Source organism: Saccoglossus kowalevskii, chromosome 1 (genome assembly GCF_978046115.1).
Source record: "Saccoglossus kowalevskii chromosome 1, keSacKowa6.1, whole genome shotgun sequence".
Classification (NCBI taxonomy): domain Eukaryota; kingdom Metazoa; phylum Hemichordata; class Enteropneusta; family Harrimaniidae; genus Saccoglossus; species Saccoglossus kowalevskii.
The window spans coordinates 22,888,768-22,901,871 of record NC_140641.1 but is presented as its reverse complement, the minus strand read 5'-3'; the positions used below and the strand labels follow the sequence as shown (position 1 = coordinate 22,901,871).

The following is a 13,104-nucleotide window of genomic DNA, read 5'->3' as shown; positions in this document are numbered from 1 at the left end:
TTAACCGTTCTTAATTTCATTGGAACTGCCTGTTGTTGCATATTTGGTCTGCTTACATGCATTTTGTAGAGCATGGGCCGGTCATTTCAGTTATCTTATCGCATATTTTGTTTATTCCCAACAAAATGTACGTGGTATTACGGCTCCTCATTAAAACTTTCGCCTGGCTGAAATATAAACACTTGTATGGTTTCTTTGACGTCTTTTTTTCTGATCATGTTTTGCTAGTTTTTTTATTTCAGTTTTATGCCGATCTTGTTATTTCGAAACGAAAATGCCATACACGACAGGCAAATTTGTATTGAGCTTAAACTGAGCGACAGGTTTTGTCAGGATTCACTGTAACACTTTAGTATTACTGAAAGTATCGACACAATAAAATGGCGTGCAGTTGTTGATTGCAATGAACTCTGGGGGAAAGTGACGTCATAATTGCGTGATTTCCTGTCTACATTTTATGTTAATGATTTATCACAGATTAGTACGCCTTTAGTTTCAAATGTTTACCCGCGACACGCATCCAATGAAAAGAACATGATTCGTTTCCTAACCGTCTTTTTTAGTAACCGTGATGACATAGTAAGAGTGTTGATAAAATACGCCATTTTACATCTATTCATGACGAATAGATGACCGGTATTTAGTCAGCTAAATAACTGAAAGTGTAGTATTGTTACACTTCAATCCATATAAAAAGTTTATGAGTTTAGTGACACACATTTGCGATTTAGAAATTTGAAATGAACTTAATTCTATTTATTTGTTAATGATGCTAAAACCAATTCGCTATTTTACAATGTCGTCTACTCTCGTGGGGTTTGTCTCATTTAATAGTACAATACTTACTGAGAAGTATTTTTTTAGAAAAGAATAATAAATATAAAAAGGAAATGCATTTCATTTGCGGAAACGCGTTCCCAGGTCACGTGGCGAAACGACACTCCTATCTGCACCTTGAGAATGTACGTACCAGAAAAACTCGATTTCTTTGCCTCATATTATTCACATACCACATATGTAAGTGATTCATTATGAAAATCACAGCGTCAAAACTTATGGTACATACAGTTAAGCATAACACCTAAATTTAGATAAACTGTGCGTTATTTCTGAGCTATCGAGATGGGACAATAGCACACACTGGAAACAATTGATATTTATTGAACTGAAACTTTTCCAACACAGGTCATGCTGGGAATGGTGCACTCATGTTGAAACTGTTGAAGCCAAAATAAATCCGAATGAAAGACAATTCGAAGACACTTATATAATGACAACTGTACGGTAAACTGAACTAAATTGAGAACAATCATGGTAATCTGTTTTGATGCAGTAAAGAAAAAAATATTAGAAATGTTTGAGGTAGTGATATGATATCGCATTATAGTCTCTTGAAGCCTTCATAGTCTCAATGATCAAGAAAACCTAATCCTCTTTCTACCAAAGCCATAGAAAAAACACATAACACATACACATACACACGCACGCGCACGAGCACGAACACGTATGACACCACGATTACTTCTTCAGTTCGTAATCACTAATCACTAAGTGCATTTAATAGTTGAACCATTAATGCTAACTGTATATGAAATCGACAAATAAATAAAATTCTGTATAATTGAGTGTGAGTTTAACGCTTAGATATTGTAAATTGTTCCCTTTACACGCCTCTACATGTAAGATAAATTTGTATTCAATTAAATGTATATATCAAGTACATTCCTTACATTTTGTAAATTGTGCAGTGTAATATTGTTTTTCGAATATAAACTAATATGCTGAAAAAAATATTGAATATAAAATTGTACCATAAAAAACATTGAATTGTACATTGCATTTACTCCATATAATATTTATACTGCGTCTTTATATTGCTTTAAAGCTGTTTTTTAGAATGTGTGATTGGGATATATATAAATTTGTGACTGCCAAGAAGGGTGACTTTTTCTAACCTTATGTCCAATATAAAGTCTAATTTAATGCATAATAGTTGGGTTAGTCACTCATCCAATTTCACCTGTCGGTAACTCATTTATAGTTAGTTGTTGTTGTTTTACAGTTCTATAATTTCGATTTTAGACTCGTTTTCTTTCATTGAAGCTGGTGATACTGATGCTCTATTTGTGTTAATTTTTCGAGACGTGCACTTAACGCCCTCTGTAATAGCGAGGGCCACTCCCATCGTGCCAAACAAGAAACTCTTGATGATAAAGAAAAAGTATAGGGCATTAATCTGTTTCAAGGGTAGGTAGATATCATTAAGAATAAGTACCCGGATAATGAGAAGCGGGATGTCATCAACAAAGGCAGATAGAACGGTGAGCGTGAGGCGGACAGTATTTCCTCTCTTCTCACTCTCTTCGATGCATTCATCATATACGGACGGGTAGAATATAACTGTGCACATAGCGAACAGCTGGACACTGCTGATAGAGGCAGCCAAGGCGACGGCATAAGGAAGATAAGGATGTGGCAGGACATCGGGATTGAGTTCATCCAAGAAAGCCAGAAGATCGAGAGCCTCTGTTAACCATAATGCACAGCATTTAAGTATATTTGAGAAACTGATACCACCTCTCGGCAAAAAGACACGCACGATGACGAGCACCAATAAACAAGACTGGACCATTATCAGATCCTATTGTAAAAGAAGATGCATAAACAAACACATTGACTATTTAGAAACTAAACATTGTAAATTTGTTAGAAGGTAGATGGGAATCGACATTGTATCTTCCGGTAAATGACCACGTGTGTGTGACATTGAATGAAATTTCCTCACATATACCGGTATTTACGCTGTAGAATTCATTGTTAAATATTAAAATAAAAGTATTTCTATACCAGATTATATTCAGTAGGCATCCAGGGCCGGGTGAAATCGTCGAATAAACTTAGTCGTTCATCGTATATTTCCTGTGGTTCCAAACTTATGTTTTCACCCACCAATGCATGTGCCACCTCCACACGGCCAAAACTAACGAACGGCACCCATGCCAATACTTGTAATGTCATGAACAGCAGAGGGTCACACCACCTACAATTAGAAACAGTATGTAAGTAAAGACCTGCAAGTTGATACCACAATGGTATTCTATTATTCTGAACATTACTATGATCAGTCAGGGGAGGGGATCTGCTCACCATCCCTATACTATACTGGGGGGTAGGGGGCATGCTCCCCCGGAAAATATTGAATTCTAGACCGTCTGAAACGCTATTTCTTGCATTTTGAGGAGCAAATTTTTAGCTTGACTATGGGGGAGGGGCGCCCTCAACAATTTGTCGGAGAGGCCCCCCCCATGTGCAGCCGCCACTGTCAGGGCGTTTAGTTGTGTCGTCACAAGAAGCGCTGTCTCAGCACAGACATGTCATATGACGCCTTGCGAGCAGATTTTGGCTAACATAGCGCTCCACCGTCTCTTTACCCTTGCGATTATACACAGAACTTTATATTTTTTTTACAACTTCAATTGCTTTTTAATCCCATATTTTAGTGAAATATTGTTAAGTGAGAATAATATTAATGTCACACATAAATCAATCTTTGGAACACAGAATAACGATAATAAATACCTGGTCCACACGTAACATTTACGCCGTTGTAGCACCGCCGTAAATTTAACCGGGGGGGGGGGCTACTTCCACCTTAAGTGGGTAAGGGTGTGCAGCCCACCTCTCGTAAACCATACTCACTTCTAAACCATTTTTTTTTTCTATTTATATACCCACTTACTTCTAATCAAAAGTGTTTTCAGCGAAAAAAAAACACTCGGCTCACAACTTTCGCAACCAGTGAGCGCATCCGGGCAATGCATTATATTCAGGCTTTTCCGGCATTTGGCTTTGAATATAAGGACCTGTGAAAAAGTAAATAAATGCTACACACTTCTAAACCAAACCATTGATAAATGATCACCCACTTCTAAACAAAATAACGTGAAATGACACCCCAGTCGGGCGGCACATACCCGTATTGCGCTTCTATGCATATAGCCCCCCCCCCACCGGGAAATTTAACGACAGTGTTATTTTTACCGTGTGACCAGTTTTACACCCGCGCAAACTTTCTGACCAGAGTCCGAGCTCAGACCTAAATTCTAAACAAAAAAAAAATGTGTGTGAACACGCACAGTGGCACAAACACCCTCTATCGGGAATTCATGTTTACGTCAATAGCAACGACATGACGACGAGTGATACACGTACCACTCTGGTCAGTGGAACGAGTAGTCTCGGAAATAATTGGATAATAATGAAGTCCTGCTACTAATTTCTATTTGACAAGAGGAAAGCATTTTTAGATTGATGCACGGAAACTCCCATGATAGCCTGGTTTACTCAGGCTGGATTATTGCACAAAAAGCCAAGGAATTGGGGAAGATATACCCACAGAACTGTGTCGTCAAAAAGTAAAAACTTTGAAGTCAAGATTCAAGGAAGCAATTGAAAATAATAACCGTAGTGATAGGGTACGAATATTTTCAAACACGAATCTAACTACAGAGGGGGTGCTACACAGGCGTAATATAAAATTACACCGGAGTTTTTAATGTCGTGTGATCGCAAACGAAATACACCGTTGTAGAGCCAATGCTAACACTGATGTTCTCACTGGCCCTACAACGGCGTATTTCTAATCTGTGTGAACCAGGTAAAACATACGCGTAGAACTCCCTTCCGCGCCAGGAACTAGCAGTACAAACCGATGGCCGATTTACGCTATTTTGGAACCAGTTTGATCCTACAATATTTTAAAGTTTCATTTATCATTATTCAGTGAATAAATCACTGAAACGATTTAATGTACCGTAAAATACGTGCCGGCCAACGATTGACTTCGAAGATACTCACGACACTCATTGTCCGGTATGCTTCAGATCGGTGTCGATCACTTGCCGGAATTTAAAAATAAATTGCAAGCAACACAATAGAGGCCAAACAACCTGAATGTGAGTTAACCTAAGAAAAGCTGTGTAAAACGAAAACAATGCTTGCAGCTCTTTTGAAGCGTTTCTAAGTAATACTTTTGTTATGGTAATTGGAGAGCAACAAAAACTGGCAGATGCGATGAAGCACCTTGGTCGGCCTTTTCTATTACGCATTAAAATATTAAAATGACTGATAAGCAACACAAAGGACGTCAATATATTAGAGCAAGGCGTGGTTGTTTTTATTCATACCGTACTGAATTAACGTGTTGGAATAAAAACTATTATGGCATTTTTTATTTATTTCATTTTATTTCAACGTTTTTGAAAGTTAAGTAATTCGTTCAAAGTAGACGCGCATGAGGTCTAATGTTAGACTTCACATCGCTCATACGACAAACTGTTAAAACTGTCACATCTTTACAGGTCCAGGATCCCATTCTAATTTTGTTTAAATATGTAGTTCCCGGCACATTGTTCTATTATCTTAGATTGTTTCATAATTCAACGGGTCAATGAAACCCATTTTTTAAATCAGTGTAAAGTAATAACCCGGAATAAAACCAACGCACACCGAACTCCACTGTTGGGTATGGTAAGCGATTCAAATTGCGAAGAGTGTTGATGAGTACCACCGTTAGGAAATGTATCAATAATACTATCAACCACTTCAAACTTGACAACAAAATTGCCATACTCACCAAAATAAGCTATAAAATGCATTCTCGGAATGGAAACATGCACGGACACAGGAACCGATGCGTGATGGCATACATAATGCGAAAAGTAGTATAAAAACAACCAGGCACAGAAACCCACTTGGAATTAAGGTAATGAAAAAGTAGAAATCATCCACCAGGTAGTTGTGTTCGATGTAGATTCTCCAGGAGGTAACTAGTGCTACACCCACACAGACAATCGATATAATCAACGTCCAAAACACCTGGAATCGCGTAATATCACGTTTTCCAAGCCGTTTGCAGCAAGTGGTCATGGCAAATCCGAACGTCTCAACTAACTATACCCCGAATAATACCCTATTTTTTATATATAGTGGGCATATAAATAAGAGATGGTACTCGTCTTCAAAGGAGTCATACAGATCCTTTGTTCTCGGCGTATTTTCATTTGTGCCCTTCACAAATTATGGGTTCAAACTCGGGGCTCGCACAAAGATTGATCTGTCAGACACGCTTCTCATTGAAAAATCTGGAAATCGTTGTCAGTCATCGGCTTTTGAGATATTTTTCATGTTAGGTCATGACTGTTAATAAATGTATCGCCATGCGGATCTTACTTGTATGACCCACCTGCGTTAATTTCAATATGTAAATTTATAATAATGACCACAAATTCAGAAAGTTCGACTCACGTGCACTGATTTAAGCTTTGCGTAATGAATGATCGAGGTTTCTATAGCATATTTCATTTGAAAATTGGAGCATTGTTTACAAATCGTTTACAAGACCTACTTAAAGCGACCCTAAAAGTACGACATTTTATGACATATATGTAGATGGTTTAGGGCACTGGGTTTAAGTGTGATAACACCTTTCTATTCGGGCTTTTCTGGGATGTGAAGTCCTCTCGCAATATGCCTCGGACTGCGGGCTCGGGTAGGTAGGTTATCACAGATAGGACTTTATGTGCCACCAGAGTTCTCGTTCTCTTATACTTAAAACATGCTTTTCGGCCAATCAGAGTGCTTCATTGCGGGACTTTATATACACTAAATTCTCGTTGTCGTCTGTCTCTTTTTGATTTTGATCTCATTAATCGCGTGACTCAAAGTCTTATTATGCTAAGAAACCACAAAAAATTTGATTTGAAATCAGAGCTCATATAAACGTCGACCTAACTTGACGTCGGCCGCTGGCTTTCATTTTATGATTGTTCGCGTTAGATCATGAACATTTATTAGTTTGGCCGATCTTGCATACACAGCCCACCTGCCTCAAATTTAATATGTAATTTACATGAGAACACTAACCACGAATTGTCTAAGAAATGTTCGTGAACTTGTATAGCATATTCCATTTGGAAATAAGGACTAAGTTCATCTTATTATTACCAATTTCGTGCAAAATAGTTTACAAGGTTCACTGAAGGCTTTCAAAATTATTTAAATTTCCGGAAAATATCTATCTACAGAAGGTTTGAGGCAGTGGGTTTTAAGTCATGTTAAAATCTCCTCCCCAGGCTGCTCTTATGGAATTATAAAGACCCTTGAGAGGGTCCTTATAGTCTTTTTATTTTAATCGAAATATTCATAAGTTGTTATGAATGCTAGTATTGACACGGTTGATAGAGTAAATCCTTCTGTTTTTGGTTGTATTAACATAATTAATTTAATAAAAGAATACGTTAACCTGGTCTATGTTGTGCGTTCATTTCTCAGTTGTTTTTTTAGCCGTTACATTTTGTTTGTTTTCTTCTGCAACCCTGAATAAAATGTTTTGCCATTTTATTTCCTAAAAACGTAAGGATTATAAAATACACTTAAATTGCTGTAATGTCAGAGTGCCATTGTTCCCGTTTAGTGGCTGAATTTCATCGTCATTGCAGTGTAGAAAACCAGACTGTTTGATCATATCGAACACTTTTATTTTTTCAGTAAATTGCCCAAGCTATGAGTATTTTCCAAACTTTTTTTTGTTAAAAATTTATTGCGGCATATCGACGCTATCTTACTGCAGCTCGTATAACTAAATCAAATTCTGGCGCTAATTACTGCATTGTGTTGTCACTAAAAATAACAAAAGAGACAGACAAAATGACAGGGGGAAATAGAATAGAATGTGAGTTCATGCAAGATCAGCTGCGGTGATACAAACGCAACTACTTAAAATCTTCTATAACACTGATACCATGGTGACTCGCAAAAACAAATTAACCACTGAGATTTATTGATGTTATTCAGCGGCAAGATGCAATAGTACTGATTGGGCTAGCAGACATTGAAACTCTACAGGTACAATAATACATGGCGACCACCTGAACGACGCTTTTGTTCATGGTCCATTGAAATTACTATTATCTCCGCGGGGCATAACAAACGGACACAGACACGTTAACAGAGCCATTGGGGTCATTAAATAGAGCGAGACGACGTAACATATATAATTAATGCGGTACCACACTATTATAAGACTACTATAATATCTAACATTCGACTCAACTTAGAGCACATTGTGGATAAATCCTGATTATGTCTTGAGATCCAAATTCAACTAAAATTTTATCTGTCAAATTCTTGTTTCATCTCCCCTTTTTCTGGATAGATGTTTTTTCTTCAATGGTCAATTCATAAGAACAAATTTGCGATTATCATAAAATGTACAAATTATGTATATTACGAGCGAACGTGTTTTGTATTGTCATCGGCACAAATCTACACTAGTACACATACTGTTGCATTGTGTAATAAGATGTATTCGTTGATATTGATTATAATGTAATATTATTAATAATAGTTTATTCTATAATTCACAGTAGGTTATTGGCTCCTCGCTCCGAAATTCCCAGCAAATATTATATAAAATCAAGTAGAATTTTACAAATAAAAAATATACAATGCATGTTATGAAAAACAGGTTTATGAAGTACTTATTTCATGTTCTCTCTTGGATGCAAAAAAAACAACAACACACAAACTTTTTTTTTTAATTTCTAGTGTGGACGGGTCTTTGGGATTAGTATATGCATCATTTTTGAGCGGGGAAAATCATGTTTAATCATCTTTAATGTTTAAAAATCATTTTAAATTTAAAATCCGCATACACCCATGATAATAATAATACAAAATATCAAATCAACTGATGTCATCAGTATGAGTGACATAACTTAAAGTAGTTAAACAGTAATGTCTGTTATGTGTTCGGTCTTCGTCACCACCAATTCACTTTCAAGATCGAAAACATCCATCTGTGACCCGTTCTCTACGATAGATCGCGATTTGTCGTCATTATTATTTTCATTTGGTGCGATTTTTGATGTTTCCATCCGCCGAGAAGTGCACTTAACGCCCTCTGTGATAGCCAGAGCCAGTCCCATAGAACCAAACAGAAAGCTCTTGATTATAAAGAAGAAGTACAGAGCACTGATCTGTTTCAGAGGCAAGTATATCTCTTTGAGAATAAGGACCCGGATGACAAGCAGAGGCATGTCATCCACGAATGCTGAAACGATAGTCAGACCGAGGCGAAAACGATTTCCTTTTGTCTCGGCTTTCGCCTCATCCTCGCTATATACAGATGGATAGTAAAAGAAGGTGCACATCGCCAGGAACTGAACACAACTGACGGACGCAGCGATTGCCACAATCTGATTAAAATCTGATGTAGTGTACGGGCTTTAATTATTTTGGCTATAAACTTATTTTAATTTTAATTTTTATTACTTTTGTTATTAATGCCTTTTTATTTTATTATTATTTTCCTTTGATTTGATTTTGTGTTTTTTTTTTTTAATTCCGCCCTACATACATCTGACCCGATGCCTATGTAACGAGATTTCAACGAGACCCACTATCGACGATTTTAGTCAACGAATCACAGACCTCCTTCTATAGCGCACACGATGACGTCACCGGGCAGAGTCAGGTGGCAAACACACTCAAATAAAATGGCGGATTATACCGACGTTTAATAGCGACCGAGAATAACATGATATATTGAAGATAATATTTGGTAATCGTAGTCCTAAATAACTATTAAAAATAGCTAGACGTTTCGAGCAATGGCTCTTTATCGATAGCATAGAAGCAAGTGAATAACATGGCTTTTCGGTAAGTTTATCATTGTCAAATGCAACGAAAGTCATTTTTATGTTGATATTGTGGCTCGAATGTTTCGAGTTTAGATCGTTATTTTGCGTAGTTATTCTGGGAGTGACGATTTTGTTTCCACCGGTTCGACCGAACACCGGTGTCTTTTTCCAGTCGCTTGCCCTGGAGACGGGTGATGTTTTGTTGACGATCGGGCCAAAATCGTCTACGGTATTGAAGCCGTAGCTGTAAATATTCATCAAAATGAATCAACATTATGTACATTATACAATAACTTTTTATTAAAGTAATTGAGCTGATTTGGACTGGAATAAAATATTTTTTATTTGGAACACATCGCAATTGATCAGGAAATATTTTTTTGCTCCAATTTTCTGCGTCGGTGCCGTGGGCCGGTGTTATGCAATTTAAAATCAGTTTGCATTGTTTACTTTAGCTGTTTACAGTGTTCTAATCATTACGATTTACTTATTTTTTTTGCTTCCATTCTAGATAATTATGCTCAGTGTTTAGTGTAAAATTGAAGCGATGACTGAATGAACGAACCTTGGCTGGAAAAAGATGTATTAGGAAGTGTACACATTTGTTGGAAGTGAAACAAATATTCAATGTAATGACAACAACTGTAACATGATGTGGAATTTCTTTTGTAAATAAAAATATACTATCAATTTTCTATTAATGGTTTATTCAAGTGGGCAAAATATAATGTACAGAAAGATTGCCCGTAGAGTATCGCTACAATGAAAAGTAAGCAACCGACAGCCTGTATAAAAGGGGGACTGTGATTGGCTGTTATTTACGCGAGATTTGAACGGGACTTGCACAGGCGTCGGATCAGATGTAGGTAGGGCGGAATTAAAAAAAATCTCAAAATCAAAGTAAAATAATAAAATAAAAAGGCATTAATAACAAAAGTAATAAAAAATTAAAATAAGTTTATAGCCAAAATAATTAAAGCCCGTACACTACACCAGATTTTAATCAGATTGCGATTGCCACAGCATACGGTAAATAAGGATGAGGCAAAACTTCGGTGTTGAGCTCATCTAAGAAAGCCAATAGATCGAGCGATTCCGACAACCATAAGGCACAACATTTCAACATATTTTCAAATGAGACACCACCTCGTGGTAGAAATGCACGTACAAGCACAATGACCAGGAGGGAAGCCTGTACCATTATTAAATCCTGTGAAAACAATACATAATACAATACATCAAGATGATATTTTAATCTTTTGATCGAGTATCCGGACAGCGAGGATTATCCGTAGAGCAATCCCATTTAAATATTGTCAATTTATATAAAATAAGATTGAACTCTCCAGAATATAAGCAAACATTCATGTTTTATAAAAAAAATGTATAAAAATGTTAACTCCGTAACAGTCAGAGAAGACATAGTGACACAGACATAGCCCTGTACTTTACCCCAAGTTACCAAATTTGATCAAAATCCGCTCCGAAGATATTGAAGTTTTGCTCACAGAGGCTGAAATAAGAATATTAATATGCAAATTTGTTACCTAATATGCACGGTCATGGTTCTTAAACTAACCATGTCTGCAAATTACCCTAAGGTAATTAACTGTATACCAAATTTGATCAAACTCTGCTCAAAAGGTTTTGAAATTTTGCTTACATAAGCTGGAATACAAACATTAGTATGCAAATTAGCTACTTAATATGCACTGGTATGCTTCTAAATCTAATTATTTATGCACATTACTCTACCGAATTTGCTCAAAATTCGTTTTGAAAATTTCCAAATTTTGTTTAAACATTTTGAAAGAAGTCAATCAATATGCTTATTAGTCACTTAATATGCACGGATATAGCCCTAAAACCTATCATGTCTGCTCATCACCCAAGGGTAGCTATACACCAAATTCGCTCAAAATATTTTGAGATTTTCTTACACAGACCGACACAAGCCCAGACATACACAGGCGCACATGTACACCAGACCCATGCGTGCGGAGCTAGTTCTTAGTTTAGAAGACGCGTACTTACGAGGTTATATTCCGCCGGGGCCCAAGGCCATTCACCATCGTCAAATAGCTGAAGTCGCTCGTCATATATCTCTTGCGCCACCAAAGTGACATTGCTGTCAACCAATGAGTGTGCCACATTGACACGACCGAAACTGACAAATGGTACCCATGATAACACCTGTAATACCATAAACAGGAGCGGATCACACCATCTGTGGAATCAAATTTTATTATTAATATCAATATAAATTTATGTGTAAAAGCGGGGTTACATGAATATGTAACTGTGTCCTGTGGCACTCAAAAGAAACTAAAACTAAAATGTTTACTGTGCAAAAATAATCAGTTAACACAGCACATATAGAAAATACTAAGAAAACATCCTAAAATACAGACGATGAGAAGATAATACGAACAAGATAAGTTGCGTAAACTATTTGGTAGTTTAGTCCACCTACATGTGCGCAGACGAAGGTGAATTACCATTTGTATAAAAAGTGATTTGCTGGGTAATACGTCGTATTTCGAAATTCATATGAGGGAATTTCGAACATTATAAAAGTGTATACCCTTATATATATATATATTTGTGAAGTAATATCCTGCCATAGACATTATCAGCAGAATGTACATACCATTGTTTTGAGTTGATTCCATTCTAAACAAATCTTTATAAAACCATGCCTTTTGTTGTTGTATGCTGGCACGATGAAAGAGATCACAAGAGGTCGCCGAAATTTATGCGACCATCATCCAGGTGAGCTTAAACAGTATTGTGATGATAATAGTAAATGAAACGGGATACTTACGCAAAGAAACCATAGAACGCATTGTTGTTGCGGCAGCAGCCAGTGATGCAAGATGTGAATCGTCCGGGAATGAGCAGTGCGAGCAGTAGTATTAAAGTAACCAGGCACAGAACTGCGCCCGGTATCAAAGAAAAAAAGAAATAGATATCATCCAGCGCATAGTTATGTTCGGTGTAGATTCGCCAAGACGTAATTAGTACAACTGCCACACAAATAATGGATAATATCAATGTTTGTAACACCTGGAATCTAGTGATTCCGCGTTTTCCAAGACTACTACAACTGCAGCACATATCGAGCACTGTTGTCCCCCGGGAGTCTGGACAGGTACTGTGAAACACAGGTCCTCGTCACAATGTAACATGTCGCACCTAATCCAGTGCAGTAACAATATGAAGCAATTATTTAGAGCCTTCCTTTGTTATATTGCTGGACAGAATGAACATTAAAAACAGCCACTTGGACAGTGAGACACTCTTTATTTCCAAGGGCGTATCACGTGACACGTGATATATCATGTACGGATCATTACAGTTTGTTTTTCTATAAAGTCACAAACTTGGCAAGGTCAACACACTT

General features: G+C 37.0%; 1 protein-coding gene across 1 annotated transcript; it reads right to left on the bottom strand.

The window, feature by feature from the left end:
* Window positions 1–1,518: 1,518 nt before the first annotated feature.
* Window positions 1,519–12,688, bottom strand: LOC144349568 (uncharacterized). The gene is made up of 4 exons (XM_085499825.1): window positions 12,526–12,688; window positions 11,736–11,928; window positions 2,848–3,040; window positions 1,519–2,641 (listed from the first exon to the last, which is right to left on the bottom strand). The coding sequence occupies exons 1-4, from the start codon at window positions 12,545–12,547 to the stop codon at window positions 2,057–2,059; spliced, it is 993 nt and encodes a 330-aa protein (XP_085355951.1). The 5' UTR covers window positions 12,548–12,688; the 3' UTR covers window positions 1,519–2,056.
* Between the last annotated feature and the right edge of the window lie 416 nt (window positions 12,689–13,104).